The sequence below is a fragment of the Perognathus longimembris genome, chromosome 18, assembly GCF_023159225.1.
Source record: "Perognathus longimembris pacificus isolate PPM17 chromosome 18, ASM2315922v1, whole genome shotgun sequence".
Taxonomy (NCBI): Eukaryota; Metazoa; Chordata; class Mammalia; order Rodentia; family Heteromyidae; genus Perognathus; species Perognathus longimembris.
Window position 1 is genome coordinate 14,499,257 of NC_063178.1, and position 24,658 is coordinate 14,523,914.

Consider the following 24,658-nt stretch of genomic DNA (forward strand, 5'->3'; position numbering starts at 1 on the left):
CTCCATTTCCAATTTTTTTGGTTGTTAATTGGAGATAAAGAGTCTCATGGACTTTCCTTCCTGGGCTGGCTTTGAACCACAATCCTCAGCTGAGTAGCTGGGATTAGAGGCATGAGTAACCAGCGCCTAGCTTTGATGATTGTCATTTTGGTATCTGTATCCAGAGAATTCAAAATTAAATTTTGCCTAAATTTTAAATTAAGATTCAAATAATAGAATAAGACAGCATAAATGAAATAAAACCATATCACCTTCAAGACTTTTAAAATCATAATTAGACTTTGTTGAAATTGCATTCACTTTGTGTGTATGTGTGATAATATCTCAATATATATTCCAGGCTGTGCCCTCAAACTCATGATCATTCTGCCTCTGCCTCCCAAGAACAAGGACTACACATTCAATCTGAAGTTGTATTCTTTTAAAAAAATTATATTGTAGTTGTACAAAAGGGTCACTGTGCAACATGTCAGTTTATGAGGACAAAAATGCATCTTGAGCAATGTTCACCTCTTTCATCAGTCTCCCCATCCCTCTCAACTCTACCCATCACCAATTTCTCTAGTTTTCTAGAGTATACATTGAATATTATAACTAAATTCTTCCCCCTTCCTCTCTTCAGTCATCTGTCTCCCCTTCCATTTTCTCTCCTTCCCCCTCTTGCTCCCAACATCAAATACTAGTTTCCTGGTATTCCCTTGGTTAGACTGTAAGTTCATTGGTCTAAGGAGTTAGGCCATTTGATTTCTCCCCTGAATATACCACATTTGAGCTATTGTATGCACATGACCTTGTACATGTTTACTTATATATTTATAAATTGCATCTTATTTTGACATATGAGAGAATGCTTTCTTAAAACATCTTGAGCATGCATGAGGCTTCTCCTTGGTAAGATTTTCTAGGTAATTTTTTTTGTAATACCAACTTGGGCTGATAAGGGCACAAGGAACTGTGTGATTGACCAGGTTGGCTCCTGGGCACCACACTAATTTTCAACCATCCTCATCTAGCAGGGCCTGTCCTCGGCTAATGCACATGTGAGACATTGCCACCATCTCGCATCCAACTCTGATTTAAATGACCAGTCAGGCAGAGGCAAATCTGCCTCAACCATCCTATTGGTAGGTTCCTAGTGTGTAACTTTCTACTGATTTGATCGCTTTCTATCCTTCATTTCCCAATGAATAGATGTAAATCAGTAGTTTACATGTAGCACAGAATCTACTCCTGATTTGCCTGTTCTTGATCATGATATAAACAGTATTTGGGAAACTTTGTGAAGCACTTGAAAGCTGTTTTAAAGAACAAGAAGCACTTCTGTTGGTTCCTTCATTGCTGTCTGCACCCCTCTGAAACATGGATGATTGCATGTCGTCATGATCAATTTTCATTTGTTTGTTTACAGGTTTTCATGAGTCAGTTGACCTGTAGGTTTTTCATTCTGTGTATTCTTAAGCCACTTTTATTTTGATGCTAATACTTGTTGAACAAAGGATTCGTGCATCTGGGACTATAGTGTTCATTTCATAATACAAGAGACAACCAACTCGTTAGTGAGTTATTCCTAACTCTACTTTGAGTGTACTGAGTTTTGTGCAATCAGATCTTCCATTTGGATTCTTAAAATAGGATGCCAATTGGGCTCAGAGTAATACTCCTGTTGTAGTTCTGAAAGAAAAAAGTATGGGACCAGACAAATAGGAAAGTAGTCATACATGGCTCCTGTAACCATGACTTTGGTCATACGCAAGGTCATCTATAGAAGGATTGACAGTCCAAGGATAGATTCCTGAGCAGAGGAATAAGTTGTAGATAGCAAGATAAGTCAAGCAGTAGATTGCAGATCCAAAGCTAACTTAGAACTGAAAATATTAAAATGTTCTTTTTAATCAGTTTTAAGGCTTTATGACATTGATTAGTTAGATATTAAAAGTGTGATTTGAAACTATATAACATGAAGCTAGGATTTGTTTTAAAAACAGCATTTCAAAAGGCTGACTGGATTCCTTTTATTCAAATGAAAAGCCCAAAGTCCAAAATGCATATAAGCAAGTCTCTAAAACGAACTTAGTGAGTTTTGAATTCTGAACACCCCAGCACGTTAACAGACTCAGGGTTTGTTTTGTATTGAAGCTGAGAGATCATCAGAAAGTGAAACAGAAATCCTGTGACTTTGAAGACTTCCTGTCTTTTTTTTTTTTCAGGAAAGTATAGGTTGAAAGAGAAAAATTCGTAATTCTCCCCAGTCAACATGGAGCTATGCATGTTTACTTCTAAATTCCTTTACATAGAGAGACAATATGTAATTTAGGGGGGTATTTTTTTCTTAAGGAAGAATTATTCTAGAATAAATCATTGAGGGAGCTTTATCCAGTTGTTCTCTTCCATGGGTTTGTGTCTGCAGTACTGAGGTCTCAGGTCTCATACTTGCTAGGCAGGATATGCCAATTTGAACCACTCCTCCCGCCTAGAGTCTCAGTCTTTTTATAGAACTATAGAGCATTTTGATTTGAATTTGGCTTTTTATACAAGTTGAACACATTGTTTCTAGATCTACTCAAGTGCAGGCAAGAAGTCTGAAACCAAAAAACTCTGTCATCAGGGCTGAATTTACTCCTTAGCTCTCCCTCCCCCCCCCCAAGTAACCCAGCTTGTGTGTGTGTGTGTGCGCGTGTGTGTGCATGTGTGTGCATGTGTGTGTGCATGTATACATAGGCACAGGTGTGTGCATACACACACACACACACACACATGCCCCCAGATGACCATATGCCAGTCTTGGAACTTGAAGTTAGAACTTGGGCACTGTCCCTGAGTTTTATTTTTTTGTTTTGTCGTTCAAGGCTAATGCTCTACCACTTGAGCCATGCCTGTATGTCTGGCTTTTTGATGGTTAATTAGAGGTTAAGAGTCTTGTGGACTTTCCTGCCAGGGTTGGCTTCAAACTGCAATCTCAGATCTCAGCCTCCTGAGTAGCTAGGATTACAGGCATGAGCCACCAGCACGTGACTGTCTATCTTTTGAATACTTGCTATTATTTTAGGAAAATTTACTTTCTGTCTTTATAATGATAAACAAAGATGCTTATGTCTCACATTAATTTTTTATCAAATATTCTACTGCTTTGGGTAATGAATTATTTAATATGCTTTTAAAAGGCCAATTTAATAATGGATAAAAGATACTTTCTTCATAAAATTGGTTGTGAATCTGAGGCAGGAGTGGGTAAGTGTCCATCAGATATTGAACTACAAGTCCGTCTCTGAAGTAAAGTTATGTAATTGTAACTCATAGAAGACAATTTCAAAGTCTCACTTTTCTGACCAGTTCAGTCCACATCAGTTTTAATACAGCTTTTGAATCTTATAACATTTTCCCAATTTAAGAATCTGAATACAGACTGTCTCCATAGCCTTTGGCTCTCTGCAGAAGACAGTGTTCTACTCAGGATGTGATTTGCTGTAAATGTAGCTAGTGTAGAGTTCACTGACTTTCATTTGTTAATTATCTGTTGCCGATGAAACTTAGTAGTTCAGATAAGCATTTAGAGTATTAAAATACCTTTTAAAAATCCACTGAACTCTTCTGATGGTTCCTGTTTCACCCACACGTAACTATTACTTACCTCTAATAAGTTATTTTCTATTTTAAAATAGAGAGGCCCAGAGGACTCACAGCCAGCTGAGATTCCCATAGGAAGCCCGACAGCCTTCAGTAGAAAAGGTCAGTGCCAATTACAGAAGGCCAAACTCTAAATGGAGAGGTTATTATCTGCTTTCAGATAAATATTTCAAAGTCCTATGGATTTTCATATGGGGTTTTTATTTCATTCTGAAAATGTTTTTTACAAAAAAACTGTTTAGTGAAGACCCATTCTTATCTGTCTCCCAAGCATACAGCACATTGATATCAGTCTTTTCCCAAATTGTTTAAGATTTGTTCTCTGAATTCTTTTATTAGTGCGTGTATGTATGTATATATGTATGTGTGTCTATCTCTGTCTGTCTGTCTTATTTATCACTTATCTGTGTGTGTATATGTGCGGTTATTTAAAAATGTTTAAAAAATAATGATGCTTGAGAAATCACCCAATTTAATAATGTTTATTCGATGTATGAGAATTCATTCAATTCTCTACATAATACAAAGTAAAAAAAAATACCTTATCTAAATGATGTAAATGAAGAGACCAATTGTCAGAAAGGTTAATCCATTGTCCAATACTATATTCCTCAGCACCCAAGAACTAAACACAGGGTAATAACACAACTATTGCTTTCTCTGTGATTATTCATTCATGCACACTGCTACAATTTCTCTCAGGTTGTTTATTCAAGGAATATTTGAAAGCACGGGGTTGTAGTTTAGTGTTCGAGGGCTATCTAGCATACTGGAAGCCCTGGGTTCAATCCCTAGTACCACCAAGAAAAAAAAAAAAAAGATTTGAAAATGTACTGTTTTATTCAATAGACAGATAAACTGGAGAAGAAAATAAGACAGTTCTTATTTACAGTTGCCATATTGTTGGGATATAAGTACTGCTGATAGCATATTGTTATGTTAATAATGGGCATTTTATGTGTTTCAGGCATATCAGTTCATGCCATTGATTTATTTGATTCTAAATATATAATTATGTATTCTGATGGGCTCTGCTCCAGGACCTTGATAATACTGATTTTCCTTTGTAACTTTTAGCTCTGGAATTAATGTAGAATGTTTGACACAACCTAGGCTCATGGTAGCCTTTTTTCTACTTTTTTTTAGTTTGGAAGGAATAAGCAACACTTTTGCTAAGTCAATTCAGGAGCAGGAAGTAGAAGTAGTTGAGGGATAGCAACAGTCATATTCCAAGTTTCTCTTGAGATCTTCCCACTTACATGGCAAGCTTGGCCTGGAGAAGGAATAGGGAATAAATCCAAATTAAAATCCCCAGCTGCCATTTTGTCAGAATCATCCTTACTTAGTTTCAAGTATATGCTCGCTTGTTTCATGTTACCTTATTCTTGGAACTCAACTTGTGTTTCAAAAAACGGATGTGTAAATTCTATTCACAGTCAATTAAAAAAGATCACATTTGTCCAAGTCCATATTTCACCATAGAAAACTTCACCTAGTTCAGAAAAGTGGAATTTAATCACTAGATACACAAGCAAAGGTAATATATTATAGGTATTTCTGTAATTAGTATATTAAATTTCTAGGAAATACCTATCTTCTACTAGGTAATGTTTAAATTATCTTAAGGAATATACACAGTGTGTTCTTTGTGGTTTATATGCAAATGTGTACATTTTCCCTGTGGCTTGCTATAGACGGTAATCTGACATTTAGAAACTCATTATCTGAGATAATAAAAGACAGCAAAAAGTAGGCCTTATTGTTTCCTAAATGGGTGTATAATGGCTGGGGTCTTCCTTTTGAATATATTCCATTAGTATCAGAAGTGCATGAACACATGTGGAAATCACAACTTTGTTAACATGCTACAGTGTAGTCAAATGTATCACTTTAGATTAAAATTATTTTCCCAAAGAAAAGCTTCATCTTTGAAAATTTCCAGGAAGAGCTATGGGTATTAATACCATTACTGGGCTCAGAGAGTATCCAGGCATTGCCAATAAGAATTTCCTGAATTCAATAACTTGATATTCATTTGTGTGTTTATGACTGTTTCCTGAAACTGCCCATTTCTAGCAAATAATAAAATGGGTTAGTAAACCACAAGAAGGATCTAGGTCCTATAGTGGTATTTGTCAATGAGTATCATTTTCAAAAGCAAAATGCCTGTGTCCCTTTTAAAAAACAGTTAATATAACTTCCTGGCTAAAAGTCTGGGCTACAAGTGTCAGTTCTGAAGTTACTTTTCTATGATGTATAATATGGAGTGTATAAAATTCTCTCCTCTCATTTGCTCACTAATTTTCTCACTCTCTTGGTCTCTCATTTACCAGTACTGGGACTTGAACTCAGAATCTTGAGCTCTTGCTTGACTTTTTCACGCTAATTTGGTACTCTACCACTTGAGTCACACCTCCACTCCTGGCTTTTTTTCCTGGTTATTTGAGGAAAAGAGTCTCACAGATTTTTCTGCCCCGGCTGGCTTCAATCCTTAGCTCTCAACTCTCAGTCTTTAGGATTACAGGTGTGACCCGCTAATACCCAGCTACATTTCCCAAATACAGTATTGAACCTTACAATGGCAGAGCCTCTCTCAAATCTCAGACCATGTGTGGAACAGAAATCAAAGGGAGCCCTCTTCCAATCCCTATTAAATGGAATTACAAGAATAATGTGTTCAGTTCTAGTAATATCAACAGCCATCAACCTACATTGATTGTATTTTCACCTGAATAGTAAATTGTTTAGATGATTATACAGCTGAGACTCTTCCTATCAAATGCTACACCTGGTCACTTGACTGTCAGAACAAGTGTTAGCCTCAGAATACTTTTCATGCCAGTCATTCAACTCTGTAATTGGGTTCTAACATATAATTGGGGGTTTTTTTTGGAGGGGGGGAGAAGCAACCCTGCAATTCTGCCCATTAAAATACAAAACCCAATTATGGGATCCAAATTATTCCATCATCTCTCTCTTAATCGGATAACATACATTATGTAACAGCATGCTATGCAAATGAAAGCTTCTCTCTGTTTTCCTTTCAATATCTACATGGCCTAGTGCTAAACATTGTTTTTCAAGAAGACAAGGACGTTGAGTCATTGTACATTGAGCTAACGGGCCAGAAAAGCCACTCATGATACTCTTGTAGCTGCAGTTTGGGCATTGAATGAAGCATTTTAAGAGCATTGTTAACACCAATCAGAAAAGGTGACCCAATGAGCAAGTAATGTCAGAAAGGATACTGCTACAGATAGACAAGAGGACAATCACACTCAAAGGAACAGTTTTGGAAAATCAGCTTCCCTGTTACTGACATTTTTCAGAGAGTCTTCACCCTTTCCTACTATTATAACAAACTACCACAGATTGGGTGATTTATACACAACAAAAATTTCTTCCTCACAGTCTTAAATCAAGGTAGGCAAAGGCTCACTTTCTGATTCACATGATACCTTTTCACTGTGTTCCCCCATGAAAGAAAGGAAAAGGGAGCTGTGATACCTCTTTTGAGATCTCGAATCCCATTCAGGAGGACTGACCTTCCCACCTCCCCCCCTCCCCACCTCCCCCAGGCTCTGAATCTTAATCCTATCACATTGGGAAAGGACATTTCAATGTGTGAATTTGAACAGGGGTCACAAACATTCAAAATGATATTATTTGCTATACTTACATAAACAACTGTATAAGCCATGAAAGTACTTGAACTCTTTGTTTTTGTTACATGCCTGGGAAGTTTTCTTTAAAAAAATTGTAAAGGCACTGTCAAATAATTTGGAGTTGATTAATTACTCTAGACACTTTATAACCTGCATAGCCTTTTATCTTGAAGTCAAGTTGTGTTTGTATAAGTATTAAATGTTTATAGAAACATTTGACATTATACAAAGTAGTCTGTAATAATACTGTTGGGTATCTTTTTATACTTTTGTGAGGCCCTGCTTCTTGTAAATACTCTCAAAGAAGCTTGATAATATTTATTTCAGTATCAACAAAAAAATAGAGGGTCCCTTAGTCATTACAGAATGCATTAAAAAACTCATCAATGGAAAAATCATTGGCAGTATTGAGAGAGGCTATAATATTTTAATATATCTTTTGCCATAATTAGAAAAAATGATAAAGTAGTGAACGTCAACACATCATTTATCTCATTACTGGTAGATTTGTCAGTAAAAGAATGACCATTTCAAGCTTACTGGTTACTATGATTGCATGTCCAGTCCTAATTTATTTTAAAAGCAAAAATGAAGTGGGGCTTATTTAATCGAATGTGTTAGAATGTCATCGGTGGATGGGAAGGTTGGTGGAATGGAAAGTTGGGTTGGAAGAGTTCTGTGAAGTAGCTGCTGCTCTGCTAATGCTTCTCATCCCTCTTTAAACTACAAATATTTAGGCAACGCCATTAGCTTGTTGGCCATAATGATACTGGTTGGGGACAGTCTGCATAATTTTGCAGATGGTCTAGTAATAGGAGCAGCATTTACATCATCATCGGAATCAGGAGTGACCACAACAATTGCTATCTTGTGTCATGAAATTCCACACGAAATGGGTAAGTCCAACACTTGACATTCTTTCCTGATGATTGAGAAAATCACAGACTAATTCTAGCTTGGACTTGCTTGGATTCTTTTTCCAATGAACAATAGCTGAAAGAAGAATAATTTCCATATAATTCTCATAAACCACAAGGGAAGTCATAACACTTTCCCTGTACCTTGAGACAAAATTCAAGTAGACTCCTTTATGATCTGTCCCAGGGCTAGAAATGCCTGTGTGTGGAGAATTCCAGAGAATTCTATGTGGGAGAGAATCATGCAGAGAAATCTCAATTTAAAGAACATTGGCAAGGACTTTAAAATGTGTGTATTGGACATGGGAAAAATATTAGCAGAAGAACTTTGCCCATTGTGGCAGAAACTAGGCCAATGAGGTATAGTAACATTTAAATTAAAGCCAAACCATGATTGCATCAACCTTATTTATACAAAATGATTAAAGCCAAAGATAAAGTTGAAATGACAGGCGTATGGTAGTGGATACACAAAACTCTCTTTCTGGATAACCTCAGCGGCCCTGTAATTCAAGCATGCCTCCAAGAAAACAAGATGAGACAGACAAGAAACTTCTAAACCAGACCCAGAGGCAGTAAAGATGGAAGTGCACAAACATGGGCCCTGGGAAAAGGGATTAGCCCTCTTTTTCTGCTTCTACTTCCTGTTTGCATTGTCCCTCTGACTCTTGCCTTCTTGTGTTCAGTGTCCATTTCCCAAAGCCCTGTTGCCAATACATTATATATGTGTGTATGCATGCATGTGTGTGTACATGCGTACGTGCATGCACACTAGTACTAGGGCTAAACTCAGAGCTTTATGCTCTCACTTGGCTTTTTCCTCTTAAGGCTAGCATGCTGCCACTTGAACTACACTTCTACTTTGGTTTTTTGCTGGTTAACTGAAGAGTCTCTCTGACTTATCTGCTCAGTCTGGCTTTGAACCATGATCCTCAGATCTCAGCCTCCTAAATAACAAGGATTAGAGGCATGAGCCACTAGTGTCAGCTTTGCCAATGCACTATTGGCTTCTTGGAGTAAATTATCCAAGGTTCTTCTTAATCTCATTAAAATATACCTGGCCTGGGAGCCATACCCCATGATCCTTTGTTTAGCTACTATAACAGTGGAACAGCACTGACTTCTTCACCTCAAATATGCATATTATGTGTGGGGAAATCACCAAGGAAGGGATTACGGCAGTCCATGGCAAGCCAGCAAAGTGATTTCAAGAGCTCTTCCTCAGACCAGTTATAAAATGCAACTAGGACACAAAGCCCCCAGTCTATCTCCTCTATCCAGTTTTAGTCTCTTCTCGATCCATGAAACTAAGAAATAAATATTCTCAGATTTACCAGCATATCTTTCTTCTTTGAAAGGAATGGTGTGGAGAGAAGGTTTTTGTTTTTTTGTTTTTAATTTGTAATCATCAAAGCAGTAGAACCACTTTTCACAAAGAAAAACTGTTTTCTAAACCACCTTTTGCAATGTTTTGAAAATCTCTTAAGTAGCTTTATCCTCCCCCATAGTAATTCCTACATAAATTAAGCCATGTAAGTTCAAGTAATATGATTTCCCCTGTCCAGTTTCCAGACAAAAAGATTTATAAACCCTGGGTCAGAAAGTGGCTCTGTTTTGCATTTATTGAAGTCGAAAATGGCACAGGATATCAGAAACTGGAGAAAATGTCAGAGACCTCTGTGAACAGACTATATTTAGGAGAAGCCAAAGGAAGAGAATGCTCAGATTGCAGCTAGCATGAGTGGGCTGTGAACCCTACAGAAATGTAGGAAAGCAATTTCTTAACTGGTTCATCAACTGTACTCTTGAAATCGGTTCCAGTTGTGAACTCTAAGACAGCCTTGCAGTGTACTGTGTCAGCAAAGGTGTCTCGTTAGATGATAATTACACTTCCCTTTTTTCTCTTAAATTTCAGGAGATTTTGCTGTTCTTTTAAGCTCTGGGCTTTCCACTAAGACTGCCATCCTGATGAACTTCCTAAGTGCTCTAACTGCCTTCATAGGACTGTACATTGGGCTCTCAGTGTCCACTGACCAATGTGTCCAAGACTGGATCTTGACCATTACTGCTGGGATGTTTTTATACTTATCATTGGTGGAAATGGTAAGCTTCATGGCTTTTCTGTTTCATTTTTTTTCTGTACATTCAAAATGTATAAGCAATTCAGAAAAGGGAATTAAAATGGCAGGGTAAATAGTGACAAATATTGTTCTCCATATATTCTTCTATACAGAAAATACTAGAAAAGATCATATGAAGAATAAAATAAATATAATATAAATAATAATTCAAGGAATTTAGTCATAGGCAAAAGGAATGTAGTGTGAAATTTAAAAAATAATTATTGCCAATTTTTAGCTACTTATATGGAAACTTTAAATGTTTTATAATTGTCTACAACATGTGTTGGATAAGAGTAGAAACTACTATCTTATTCCTGATTTTTAGTGGAAATAACTTCAGTGTTTCCCCATTTAGTGTGATGTTTATTATGAACTTGTGGTATATAGTATTTACTAGAGTATTTACCCTATTCCTTGTATTTGCACAGCTTTTTTCATAAAAAGATATTGAATTTTGTCAAAGGATTTTTTCACATCAATTGAGATGATCATATTTATGTCCTTGATTATTGCTATATTGTGTGTATGCATACATATTCACACATATATGTTTATATGTGCATCTATATACATATATATGCACACATTCTTGCAGGCCTGGAATAAAAGTATATTGATAATGGTGTATTGTCTTTTTAATGTGTTACTGAGTGCTGTTTACACATATTCTATTTTATTTATTTCTGGTGTTAGTACTAGGGATTGAACTCAACTCAGGGCCCCTCACTCTCACTTGGCTTTTTCACTCACATTGGTGCTCTACCACTTGAGCTACACCTCCACTCCCTAGAAGTATTTTGTTTTGGGTCTGTGTTTATTAAAGAGACTGACCTATAATTCTCTTCTTATTGTTTCCCCATCTGGTTTTGGAATAATAAATACTTCATAGAATAAGTTTGGTAGTGTTTTCCTTCCCTTTCTATTTTGTGGAAAAGTTTGAGGAGTATTGGTTATTGTTCCTTTTTAAAGGTCTGGTAGAAATCAGCATTGAATCGGTCAGGTCCTAGGCTTTTCTTTGTTGGAATAATATTACTGCTTCATTCTCATTGCTTCTTACAGATCTGTTTCAAAAATTTGTATTTTCTTACTTCAGCTTTGGTAGATGGACTGCCTCTAGAAACATATCCATTTCTTCCAGGTTTTCCAGTTTTTTGAACCTAAGCTTTGAAATCATTCCCTCATTATTTTCTGGACTTCATTGGTGTTTGTTGTGATACACCCATTTTCACCTCTAATTTTGCTCATTTGCATCTTCTCCATCCTGTTCTAAGTTAGAGCACCCAAAGGTCAACCAATCTTATTTATCATTTCAAAGAACCAAATATTTGTTGAACTGATGCTGAGCATAATTTCTTTTATTTTTTATTGTTATTTTTAAAATTAAATTTATTGACAAGGTGATGTACAGGGGGGTACAGTTACATAATAAGGTAAGGCAGTGAGTACACTTTGATAAAGAAGCTGTAAGTGAAACATATCCCACCCATTCCCACCAGCCTAAGTTTGAGGTAAGAAAATGCTGTGACCTTTCCAACTTGATTCTGAATTTGTAGCCATTATGACTTTGAATACATACAGTATTGAAAGCTATAAGCTATTCTCTGTTGAAAATGTGCATGTATCAGTCCTTAGCTTCACTCTTGAGCTTCTTGATTTTCATCTTTCTATTTTGGATTGCTCTTTTCTTTGGGTTCATTTGGGGTCATTTGCTCAATAATTTTTTTTAGAACTCGATTCTGTTTTTAACCCAGACTGGATATCTCTTCAAATATGATGGATCTGTATGTACAGAGACTATCTTTGTTGTTGTTGTTGTTGTTACAATGACTATACTCCCAAAATTGATCTGAAAAGATTATCAAGTCCTATTTATCATGTAGAACCTTAGGCTCAATATAGCGTTTTCCTTTTAGTGTATTTGCTACTTATCTTGTAAGAGTAAGGAATTGCTCCTAAGAGCATCTGATGATATTCTTTGTCATTCCAACTAGCATAAATCTTGAACTTCTTGTGAATTGTGATTGACTAAGGAAAAGCCAGTATCCTGGCAAGAAGACAGGAAAGAAAAGACTTTGAGTTTCCTGGGGCTACTTCCTAAAATTCAGGTCGCCTGCTCTCTCACGGCCTTCTGAGTAACTTCTAAACAAATACAGTTCCTTTCACATAGCAGCAAGTTTAACTGTTGCTGTACTCTGGGATTGTGCCAAAGAAAATAGTGTGTCTTTTAAAGAGAAGAAAACAAAGTTCCAAGACTCTGTAATATGGCAAAGAAAATAAATGACAGCAACTGAAGGGTGAAGAGGGATGTTTCAGGACACTTGTTTTTTTGTTTTTGTTTTTGCTAAATCCCTTGTATTTATCAGGCACCTTCTGAGCAGGGTTGATGTGAACAGACTAGCTAGATGTTTGCTTTGTTTATTTCAATTCAATTTGATGTGTTATTCCAAACTCCTAAAGGAGAAAGGGTAGGGGACAAGAAAGGGGCGGGGGGAGGGGCATTAGAAATGGAGTCAATGAAAAAATGTCTCTCAGGAAAAGTGCCAGCTTTCATGTTCCCAAGTGGCAGTGCCTTGTTGAAAGCACTCTGACTTCTAGTTGCAGAGAATTGTTTCTAAAAGAAGTGAAAAATGAGTGAGTGTAGAATAAATGCAGCTCAGTGATGCCAAGGAAAATGAGTTTTCTGTTAGGAAGATCCAGGATCTAGACTAGGATTCCCTCAGAACAGAAGCCACAGCAAAGCCGTGTGGTAGCCATGCATTTGGGGTGGATGTAGGTGCACACAAACTCAGGACAGAAAGGGTGAAAGAGGGAAATAGGGTCAAAATTAAATACAGAGCATAGAACTGGTGTCCATGAGCAGTCTCCCTTTTCTCAATCAGAATAAGCTCATGTCTTTCCTTGGATTTTTGAACTTGCAGAAAATGATTTTTAAGTAGTTGTACCAAGGAGGTTCAATTCAACATATCAGTTTATAAGTACAATGCCTCTTGATTAATGTCACCCTTTCATTTATTCTCCCCCATCTCTCCCAACCCTACCCATCCCTTTCAAGTTACCAGGCTCCATAGTTCCATATTTGCATAGGTACTTTGATTGTAATGGCTGCACTTACCCACTCTTCCTCTTTTCTTTCATCTGCCACCCACCGACAACAAAACATGCTTCAGCTTCCTGGTATTTATTGTGTTAAAGTAGATGTTAGTTGTTCAGAGGAGCTGCACTGTGGGAATCTTCCCATTCTTCATTTTGTTTGTGTAGATACACAAACCTGTGTATGTTTTCCTGTATGTTTATAATTTAGGTCTAACTTGAGCATGGATGTGCACGTGTCTTTACTTGTATCTTGATTTGTCATCTTTGGGATAAATGCCCCTAAATGGTATCGCCGGATCATAGGGGTTGTTTTGTTGTTTAATGTTTGAGGAATCTCCAGAATGCCTTCCAGAGTATTGAACTCTTTTCCCATCCCACCAACAGTATAATGGGACTCCTTTTCCTTCATGGGCCTGCCAGCATTTGTTTTTGTTCCTAGTCTTGATGGCAGCCATTCTTACTGAAGTGAAATGGAATCTCCATATTTTTGCAATTTGCATTTCCTTTAAAGCTCATGGTCTTTTTCACATGTTATGTCCCATCCATTTCAAAGTTCTTCTCTAGAAGTAGCCAAACACTTGACAAATCAATATAAAATTAAAAAGCAAGTGCCAACCTTGCTCATCTTTGGAGTCATTTTTGATAACCACCATTTCCACCCTCCAATACCGAATCTTGCTTCTCTCTCCCTCAGGCAGTGCTTGAGCTGACCAAGGTCCTGGCAGGGCCACCCAGGTTTTCACGAGAGGTCTGAGTCTCTTGCTTTTCACTTGTCCTGCCATGTTTTCTGCAGTGGCTGCTTCACCACTGTTCCAGCTTTGGAAGCAGCAGGAGATGCTCAAGGGACCTGTTTTTAGATAGTTCCACATTTTCCCCCATAGTGTATCAGCAGCCCGTACTCTCCCTGATCATCAATAATAGGGACTTCTACCAGTATAGGAGCTTTAACTTGGTTGCTTGATCCATTGGTATAAGATGGCCCAGGTGGGGCTAGGAATATGGCTTAGCAGTAGAGTGCTTGCCTGGCATGCATGGAGCCCTGGGTTCAATTCCTCAGCACCACATAAACAGAAAAAGCCAGAAGCAGAGCTGTGGCTCAAGTGGCAGAGTGCTAGCCTTGAGCATAAAGAACTCAGGGACAGTGCTCAAGCCCTGAGTCCCAAGCCACAGGACTGGCAAAGAAGAAGAAGAAGAAGAAGAAGAAGAAGAAGAAGAAGAAGAAGAAGAAGAAGAAGAAGAAGAAGAAGAAGAAGAAGAAGAAGAAGAAGCCGCCGCCCCAGGTGACCCAGGTCATAAGCAAAGCTTCCAGTTCTCTGGCACATTTCTCCCCTATAATGAAAAGCTTATGTGAATAGAAAGCCCAAAAATCAGCCAGGCACTGGTGGCACATGCCTGTAATCCTAGCTAATCAGGAGGCCGAGCTCTGAGGATGATAGTTCAAAGCCAGCCTGGGCAGGAAAGTCTGTAAGACTGTTATCTCCAATTAACCCCTAGAAAACCAGAAGTGGAGCTGTGGCTCAAAGTGGTAGTGTACTAACCTTGAGTGAAAGAGCTCAGGGACAGTGCCCAGACCCTGAGTTCAAACTCCATGATTGACTAAAAAAAAAGAAAAGTCCAAACATCATAGGAAAAAAAAAAAACTAGCACTGAGTCTATACTGATTCTTTATGTTTTCTACTTCAATTTCTATTATTTCCTTCCTTGTTGCCTTATATTTAAATTTCTCTTTATTTTTGTGCTTTATGAAAGAGAATGTTTAACCTTCTTTTCTCATATGGACATGTAAAACTATAAAGCATGGATGGTGAGATTGTAAGATTGTCCTGGATTATCTGGGTGGTCTCCATCTATCATTATAGGAGTCCTAAAGTGGATCACCTTTTCTCACTGGTGGTCAGAAAAAGATTCATTGTCAGAAGAAAGATTGAGAGAGTGGTCAACCAGCTTTGCGGGTGTGGCCAGGAGCCAAGGAATGCAGGTAACCACCTGAAGCTGGAAAAGATAGAAAACAGATCCACACCCAAAGCCTCAGGAAGGGAACATGACCATCTGGTACATCATAGTTAGCCTGGCAAGACCCATGTTAAACTTAGGAATTGTGGGACATTAAATTTGTTTGGTTTCAAAATACCAAGTTTGTGGTAACTTGTTAATAACAGGTGTAGAAAACAAAGGCAAGCCCTAGCTGCTGGCCCAGGTTCTATGTCATTGGAGGCCATGTGAGAACATGGCCTCTCTGAGAACCTAAAATTCCTTCTAAGAAAATTCTCTGAACTGGAAGTCTAAGTGATTTCTTACACCTAGCTTCTGTAAAGGTTTCAAAGTTACTCATGTTGAAGGAAAAGGGAAAGCCCTCAAAAATATTCTTTTTGATCAGTTTGAATAGAAAGACTTTACCTTTTGGTTCCAGTCCTGGGTCTTGAACTCAGGGCCTGGACGCGGTCCCTGAGGTCTGTTGCTCAAGGCTTGCACTCTACCACTTGAACCACAGCTCCACTTTCAGCTTTTTTTTTTTTTTTTTGGTTCTTAATTGGACATAAGAGTCTCACAGATTTTCCTGCTTGGGGCTGGCTTCGAACTGCCATCCTCACATCTCAGCCTCCTGAGTAGCTAGGATTACAAGCATGAGCCATTGGTGCCTGGCCAAAGACTTATTTTTGTTTTTTGTGTTTTTTGTTTTTTTTTTTTGCCAGTCCTGGGGCTTGGACTCAGGGCCTGAGCACTGTCCCTGGCTTCTTTTCTCGCTCAAGGCTAGCACTCTGCCATTTGAGCCACAGCGCCACTTCTGGCCATTTTCTGTATATGTGGTGCTGGGGAACCGAACCCAGGGCCTCATGTATACGAGGCAAGCACTCTTGCCACTAGGCCATATCCCCAGCCCCCCAAAGACTTATTTTTAGCGAATATGATTTAGTCTATAAAGTATAAGTTAATGACTTTAAAAAAAAACGCATAGGTTATGCCAAGGAAAGTTTTTGGTGTTTTTTTTTAATCTTCAGCAAAAATTCAAACCTTTAGGCATTTTTCCTAAGGCCTTTAGATCTGCAGACTGTATCTCCATAGCAATATGTGTATAGAAACCTCAAGGGACTCTTGACTGTAGATGGAATTGGAGATGCCTCAAGAACTGGGGGAATTGGACAGCTGCCCAGGGCCCACTATATTAATAGAACCCAAGTAGATAATAAAAGAGCTACAGTCAAGGAAAAGAGGTAGTGGACAAGGAAGCTCAAACAAAGCAAAACAAAACCTTGCCATGTAAATGTAAGGCAAATTAGTTAAGAATTTACCTCTGTGTCTGTAGTTTCCAGGTCCATAAATTTAACCAACTGCAACTGAAATATATCTCCTCTAAACTGCAACAGTAGTGACCATTTAGACTCTTTTCTGGACCTGATTTCCTAAACAATGAAGGATAACATTGGGTTGGCTGTTTAAAAGCAGTGTTGGGTTTAAAAGCAGTCTATAGTCTGTTGAGGTGTTTGTTTGTGTATTTGTTTGTTTGCTCTAGTCCTGGAGCTTGAACTCAGGGTCTGGACAATGTCCCTGAGCTTTTGTGCTCGAGGCTAGTACACTACCACTTTGAGTTACAGTACCATTCCTGGCTTTTTGGTAGTTAGTTGGAGATAAGATTCTCATGGATTTTCCTGCCCAGACTGGCTTTGAACCATGATCCTCAGATCCCAGCCTCATGAGTAGCTAGGATCACAGGTGTGAGCCATCTACACATGGCTGTTAGAAACAGGAAAATGTGCCAAGGTGATGCTCAAATTCTGAGCTATTTTTTAAGAGGGACTTGAGCATTGTAGAGTCATTCAGTCAGTGTTCCCTGGGTGATGACTGAGGGAGAGCTGTGTGTTCTAGTTCCAACTCCGACCCTCCACCAATCTCTTCTTACCACAAAGTTTTCTGAACTTCCCTTTCCAAGATTTTTCAATGTTCCTAAATTTTCTCTTTCTCTTATAAAAAATACTGGTAACGTTCCTTCAAACTTATTTACTTCTATAATTATGGATGGAAAAACATCAAGATTGCACCATCACTTAGAGCAATTTAAAATCTACCATCTTGTAGGAAAGTCTCCCTTGGAAGTGATAACAGAGCTAGGATTTTCGTTTTCCTGGAACATTTTCCAAGTTCTGCCTTTCTTGCGTGAAAGGCAGGTAAAGAGTTTTAAATTCCACCTTCAAATTCTCTGCCTCCAGCACATATGCAAAGATGCTATAAAAAGATCTGCCTATAAAACACTTCTAATGAATCATGTTATTCATGGCCCCTCTCAGGTTCCTTTGCCATTATCGTCATCTTCTGGGTGAATTTGGTGAGAAGCACATGACAGGACAGAGCAACTTCCTTTCTGTCCTCACTTTAGTCACATGACTATCACATTAAATAAGAATTCTACACTTTGAGAATACTGATCCCATTCCCTCCTCTCCATCTTTACCTTCCAACTTATTGAGTTTGACTTTTACTTTGGTATTTGGGGCAGTATTAGGGGCCCTGTGAGCTCAGGGCCTCAAACGTGCAAGGGTGGTGCTCCACCAATTGAGCCCCTCTGCCAGGCCTTTTCCTGTTGGTTATTTTTAGAGATAGAGATCTCACTTTATGTTTCACTGATCTGGATCTCAATCCCACTATCTGTACTCTTACATAAATGTAGCTGGTATGAAAGGTATATGCTACCATGCCCACCCACTGGTAGAGATGGACTCTTGTAAGCTTTTTGCTCAGATTGAGTTTGACCCACAATTCTCCTGGTCTCAACTTCACAACTACCTAGGATTAAGCTATCACTGGGCTCAGCTGTTTGAATCTTCCTATCTCAAAGAAATTTAGATAAGCCCAGTGTGATTCAGCCAATAATTTATAACCACCAGGTTGGGTATGAACAAAAGCACTGTTTCCATTCCCAAAAACAGAAAGTACAAGCTAGTAACAATCTTTCTTAGACGTTTGGCAATACCTAGGTGCAATGCCTTTAAACAATCTATTCACAGGAAGGGGATATTATCTTTGGAAAAGACATATGAAGTAACTTTTATATGTTTTCTTTTTCTTTCATTTATTTTTTGGAGGGCTATTCTGAGATTGGACCCTTGGCTAAGAAAGCACTAGACCACTTGAAATCGTGCAGGGAACTGGGATCATTTTAAATAATCTCTGAGTAAGGAAGAAATGACTAACATCCACCTCCCATTTCAGGCAGCAAAGACAGTGTCATTTGGCATTCAAAACTGTTGTTTCACAAAAGAAATACCATGTATTCTTACCAACAACCTTGAAAGAATTCTCTTTCTGTAATCAGTGAGCCTTCCAAGTGCCAGTGGTTCACACCTGTAATCTTAGCTACTCAGTAGGCTGAGATCTGAGGATCATGGTTCACAGCCAGCCCAGAATGGAAAGTCCATGAGACTCTTATCTCCAATTAACCAGAAAAAAAAAAAAAAAAGCTAGAGGTGGAACTGGGGCTCAAGTGGTAGAGTGCTAGCCTCAAGGGAAAAAAACCTCAGGGACAGTGCCCAGGCCTTGAGTTCAAGCCCCATGATGGGCACACACATGCATATAGCCACAGGCACATGCACGTGTGTGTGTGTGTGTGTGTGTGTGTATGTATGTACACATCAAGAATCCTTCCACCTAACAATTCTCTATTGCAATAGTAATTAATAAATCTAGCTTGGATGAATACTCAACTCTCTCTGTAATTGGCCACTAGAAATCAAAGTTTTTAACACTATTAAAGCAACTTTAAAGTTGCTTTCTCAAAGCATAATTACGAACACACATACACACAATACAGAGAGAGCTAGAGCTAGAGATTGAGATGGAAAGATTCCAAAGCAATCATTTTTTTATACTAATGCTGGCTAGTGGCTATCTTTGCTGAGTATATAAAATGAAGAATGCGTCTGACTAAATTGTATCCCCTAGGGAAAAAACAGAGGAGTAAATTACTAAATACAAGCAAAAAAAATGGTATTTTATCTCTCCTAATTGCCTGACAATGATATTATCTTCCTCTTACTACTTTGTTTTCAAAAAGAAGCAGCTCTTCATCTTCTGCCACAAAATGCTTTATGAATTGCTTTAGAGAGGCAGCATCTGGGTGGTATTATCCTCTAGGACCCTACATCTGAATATCTGATAAATACAGCTCCCAGGGCTGATTTCTAAAGTTTTAAAGTTTACTGTTGGCTATCACTAATGCATTGAGAACTGTGGTCCTTGCCTTCTTGCTTGAGAAGAAAGACTGATATTGCTGTATTCCCGGATATGGTAGTAGATGGCTGTAATCTCAGCCTTCAAAAGGCTGGGGCAGGATGATTGCAAATTCCAAGCCAATCTAAACTGTGTAGTGAGACTAAAAGCGTATTTTTAAAAATAATGTTGCTATGTAAATTTTTTAATCATAACTATCAATTTAAAAGACCTCAGTTCCAAGGAGGACCAGTGTGAACAAGAACCAATTTATTAGTTTCAGGATTTCATTGAGTCATCATCATCTAAAAACATGCAACTCCAAAAATAGGACCCAGGCTAACATCTTCTTTCCATGAATTTCAGAAGGAGCACTGAAGAAATTAAATTCTGTAGGAAAAGAATGGGGAATTTAAGTACTAAATCCAGAATAGCCACACCCAATCATTTTATTGTTCAAAGTGAGAATGGATACAGACAGCATTTTATGCCAATATTCAAGGGAATTGATAAAGTATTTTTGCACAAATATTCCAGAGACAAATTTCTATTTTCCAGGCTATTTTAGGAAAAGATCTCCTGCCAGATATATGGAGGGGCAGTAGTTAATAAAACCTCATCTCTCTTTAAAGGTTATCCCAAAGAACTTTGAAATAGACAAGGCTACCGACTTGATAAAGGAGCAGTCTCATTGCAGAAAAGTATTGGGTTTTGGTTATTTATGAAACAGGAAAGCTGGGTTTATATTCTGGGACTCCTGAGCATCAAACAAAACCCAGAACTTGGGTAAGATAGAAAAATGAATCTTTACCAGGCAATAGCTATCACGTTTGCCACTTCTGTTCTCAACTGTCACCCACATGCTGCTCAGAGGAAAAACTGCAACAGCTCATCAACACAAAGCTTTATGTGCTTATTGTGCACATCACAAAACAGACCATTTCAACCACTTTTATGCGCTTCAAAGGCTGTCAGTCCCATTGTTAGGTTATGATTATCATTTTCCACCTCCATTTTCACCTTTCCAGATCCAAACCCTGTACCTCAGCCCCAGGCAACCCAATACCATTTTCCATCTTGGTTAACTGAGTACTGCATATCCCTCATATGAAGTGAACTCATACAATCTGTGTCTTTCACATGAGTTTATTTCACTTGGTGTAGTGTTTTAACCATGTTTTAACATGCCAGAAGTTCATTGATTTTTTTTTTTTTTTTTTTGGCCAGTCCTGGGCCTTGGACTCAGGGCCTGAGCACTGTCCCTGGCTTCTTCCCGCTCAAGGCTAGCACTCTGCCACTTGAGCCACAGCGCCGCTTCTGGCCATTTTCTGTATATGTGGTGCTGGGGAATCGAACCTAGGGCCTCGTGTATCCGAGGCAGGCACTCTTGCCACTAGGCTATATCCCCAGCCCAAGTTCATTGATTTTTAAGACTAAATCATACTCATTGTATGCATAAATCGCATTTTATTATTCAACCTCTAGTTAGTATTTGGGTTATTTTCATACGTTTGACTACTGTGAGCAATGTATGAGTATGCCCTGAGGTTTAGGTTGGTTGAGAATATGCCTAGGAGTTGTTTTGCTTTTTTTTCTTGACTCCCTGGTAATTATATATATATATATATAAATATAATATCATATATATTATGTACTTATGCATATATCATATATGTATATATATTCCTAGTACTGGGGCTTAAACTCAGGGCTCATCCTTTCTATTGGCTCTTTACCCCTCATGGCTCCTGTTCTATCACTTTAGCCATACCTTCGTGTCTCGATTTCTGCTGGTTAACTGGAGATAAGAGTCCTATGGATTTGTTTACTCTTGTAGCTGAGACACAAAGACACATACCACCACACTCAGACTTTTATTGGTTGAGATGAGGTCTTGCAAACTTCTTGGGGGGATCTGGCTGGTCTCCAACTTCAGTCCTCCCAATCACTGCCTCCCCAGTAACTACCATTAAAGGCTTGGGCCACTACACCCAGTCAGACAGTAGTCATTCAAATAGATATGAAGTCAACTCTCATGGTGATATTCACATTCATTTCCCATATGAATTTCAGGGTGAAGTATTTTAGTTAGAAAAAATGGGAGGACATATAGTATATGGATCCATTTATGTGGTATTAATACTTTAATAACACTAGGCTTTTAAACCATGATATCTTGTTCCATTCCTATGTGCCTTTCATTTCTTTCAGCAGGTTTTGTTGTGTTCTCTGGATGTATTCATCTTCTTTTCATTGCTGTAATAAAATTCCAGGGGCCAAATGACTTCATAAAGATAGGTAGTTTGTGAAGCTTCCATTTTTGAAGGCAGGAAGTCTAAGATTCAGTGGTTCATTACTTTAGCCTCTGTTTAGGCCCTAATGGCAGATCATATCACAATGGAAGCTCATATAAGAACTCAAGAGTCACATGACCAGACAAAACAGAGAGCAAGTGAAGGATAAGGCTTTCATGAGAATAAACTCAGGGCTCAAAAAAAACTCCTTCATCTCCTACAAAGACAGCTCCTATAAGGACTTAAATCTCATAAAGGTTCTTATTACCTTCCAACTCCCCACACTGCACTACATAACACAAGAATCTTTAGGGAACCAACCATACTCAAGTTCTGTACATGACTTTATCTCTTTGTTTATTCTGTGCCTAAGAATACTATTCTTTTTTATGATATTGCACAGGGAACTTTTTCTTGATTTTCTTTCTGAATAGCTTTTTTTGTGAATGAAAGAATTTAGATATTTTAAGAAAATAAATATTCTAGAAGAACTTTATGTTCACAGCAAAATGGACCAGAAGGCAAGCAGCTTTCTCGTATGCTTCCAGTCCCTCCACCCCCCCACCCCAAAGACATCCGGAACCATAGCAATAAGTCTGTGATATTCCACAAACCCATGGTTCTACATCATTAGGACTCAAAGCCCATAGATTATATTAAGGTTCACTCTTGGTACTATATTTTCTATGGGTTTTGACAAATGTATGATGACACATGTCTATTTCAGAGTACAATTTAACTACATAGTCATCCTGCTGTTCCTCCAGCTCTTCAATCATTATTATTTTTTCTGTCCTCATAGTTTTTTTTTAAAGATATGTTACATATAGCCACGAAGCACGTTGCTTTTTCAGATTGACTTCTTTTACTTCGTAATATATATTTGTATTTTCTCTATGTCTTCTCATGGATGAATAGCTCATTTCTATTTAGTTCTGAATAATATTCCAGTGACCAGAGATGCCACAGCTTATCTATACACCTATCAAGAAACATCGTGATTGTTTCCAAATTCTGTCAATTATGGATAAAGCTGCATGTCTTTATGTCCATGTTTAGGTTACCCCTGTGCAAGTTTTTGTGCAGACATGAACTTTCTTTTCTTTATTGCTCTTTTTTTCTTCTTTCTTTCCTTCCTTTGTTCCTTCTTTCTTTTTTTCTTCTTTTTTCCTTCCTTCCTTTTTTCTTTCTCTCTCTCTCCTTCCTTCCTTCCTTCCTTCCTTCTTTCCTTCCTTCCCTCTCTCCCTATTTCCTTCCCTTCCTTCCTTCCTTTCTTCCTTCTTTTCTCTCCTTCTGGATAAATACCAGGTTGCATGATTGTTAGGTCATATGGTAAAAGTATGCTTAGTTTTATAAGGCTCCACCAAACTGCTGTTTCAGAATGGTGGTAACATTTGGCATAGCCATCAGCAATGAATGAGGGTTCCTCAGGCTCACCAGCACTTGATATTGTCAATGTCTTGGATTTTTGGCCTTTCTGATAAGCATTTGATGGTAACCCATTGTTGTTTCAAGTTGTGATTTCCTAATAACATATAATGTTGGGCATATCTTCATGTGATTACTTTCCTTCTGTATGTCTTGTTTGATGTCCAATTCTTTGGCCCATTTTGTAATCAGTTGTCTGTTTTTTATCGTTACTTAAATTTTTCAGAAAGCAATAGTCTATTGAATAAGTTTTGGCAATTCTCTTAATTTGTGACTATCTTTTTATTCTCGGGACACTGTCATTTGCCAAACATTTTTTTTTTAATTTCCAATAAAGTGCAGATATCTATTCTTCCTTTCATGGACTGAATCTTTGATGATATACTGGCTTGATTATCTTCACCAAAGTTCATGCTGAACTTCAGTTCTCAGTGATAGTTACTAAGAAGGTAGAAATCTAACTGAACCATAGTAAGCTATTTGGGAGGTACTGGGCTTTTACTCTGATAAACCATGGTCCTTTCGATCCATCTTGTGTCTCTCCAGTCTCGTGCTTCCAGTGAACTCTGCTGACCTGTGCAAAGTGGGTAATTTTTCATTTGATCAGTTTTGTGCATGGGAGAATAGAATGACAAATGCTATGCTGAACAGCAAAGCAGGAGGCCTTGGGGATGAACTTTCAAGCACATAATTCACACATGCCAACAAGGAATCAGAGCTCTTCATGCAAATAGTGACTGGCACCAACACACTTCCATTTTGTTCTTAAGCATGTGCCTTCTGCAAAAGCAAAGAAAGCTATTGAGCATGCAACAGCCTTAAAGCAAGTGAGCCCCTCCAACGATGGAGTGCTAATCAAAGTACCCTCCAAAATAAGTTTCTGCATTTTCTTCTTGCTCATCTCTCTCAAACATGATTCTACTTATAAAATGCAAATCATCTCTGGCTCAGTGAACACTTAGGTGAGGCTCCCTTTGGGAAAGGGAGATGTCATCAATTCTCAAGTGAGCTTTATGAACAGAGAGGCAAATCATTTCTACAAGTTGATGCCCCAGTGCAACATTCCTGAGAGAGAAAAGGTATTTCAAGAACAGTTTTTTCACCCTCATAAAAGATATAACCAGGTGTCTTTAATATGTGGATATTCAATATTTATGTTTGAGTCACATTTTAAAATTTTATTCTGGAGTTTGAACTCAGGACCTCGCTTTTGCTCACTGGCAATCTACCACTGAAGCTATACCTCCAGCCAGGTTTTGCTGATTGCTTTGGAGACCAAATCTCACAGACTTTTCTGCTTAAGCTGGGTTTGA

At 38.1% G+C, this 24,658-nt stretch overlaps 1 protein-coding gene across 3 annotated transcripts in view; it reads left to right on the top strand.

Moving 5' to 3' along the window:
- Slc39a12 (solute carrier family 39 member 12) overlaps nucleotides 1-24,658 on the top strand; it is a 56,379-nt gene that overhangs the window by 28,037 nt on the left and 3,684 nt on the right. Inside the window, exons 8-11 of one of the 3 annotated variants that reach the window (XM_048367794.1) lie at nucleotides 1,014-1,124; nucleotides 3,660-3,726; nucleotides 8,027-8,185; nucleotides 10,122-10,309. In XM_048367794.1, coding sequence (XP_048223751.1) covers nucleotides 1,014-1,124; nucleotides 3,660-3,726; nucleotides 8,027-8,185; nucleotides 10,122-10,309 — 525 coding nt within the window. The remainder of the gene's footprint in view (nucleotides 1-1,013; nucleotides 1,125-3,659; nucleotides 3,727-8,026; nucleotides 8,186-10,121; nucleotides 10,310-24,658) is intronic. The other 2 variants (XM_048367795.1, XM_048367796.1) reach the window with 2 other exon arrangements.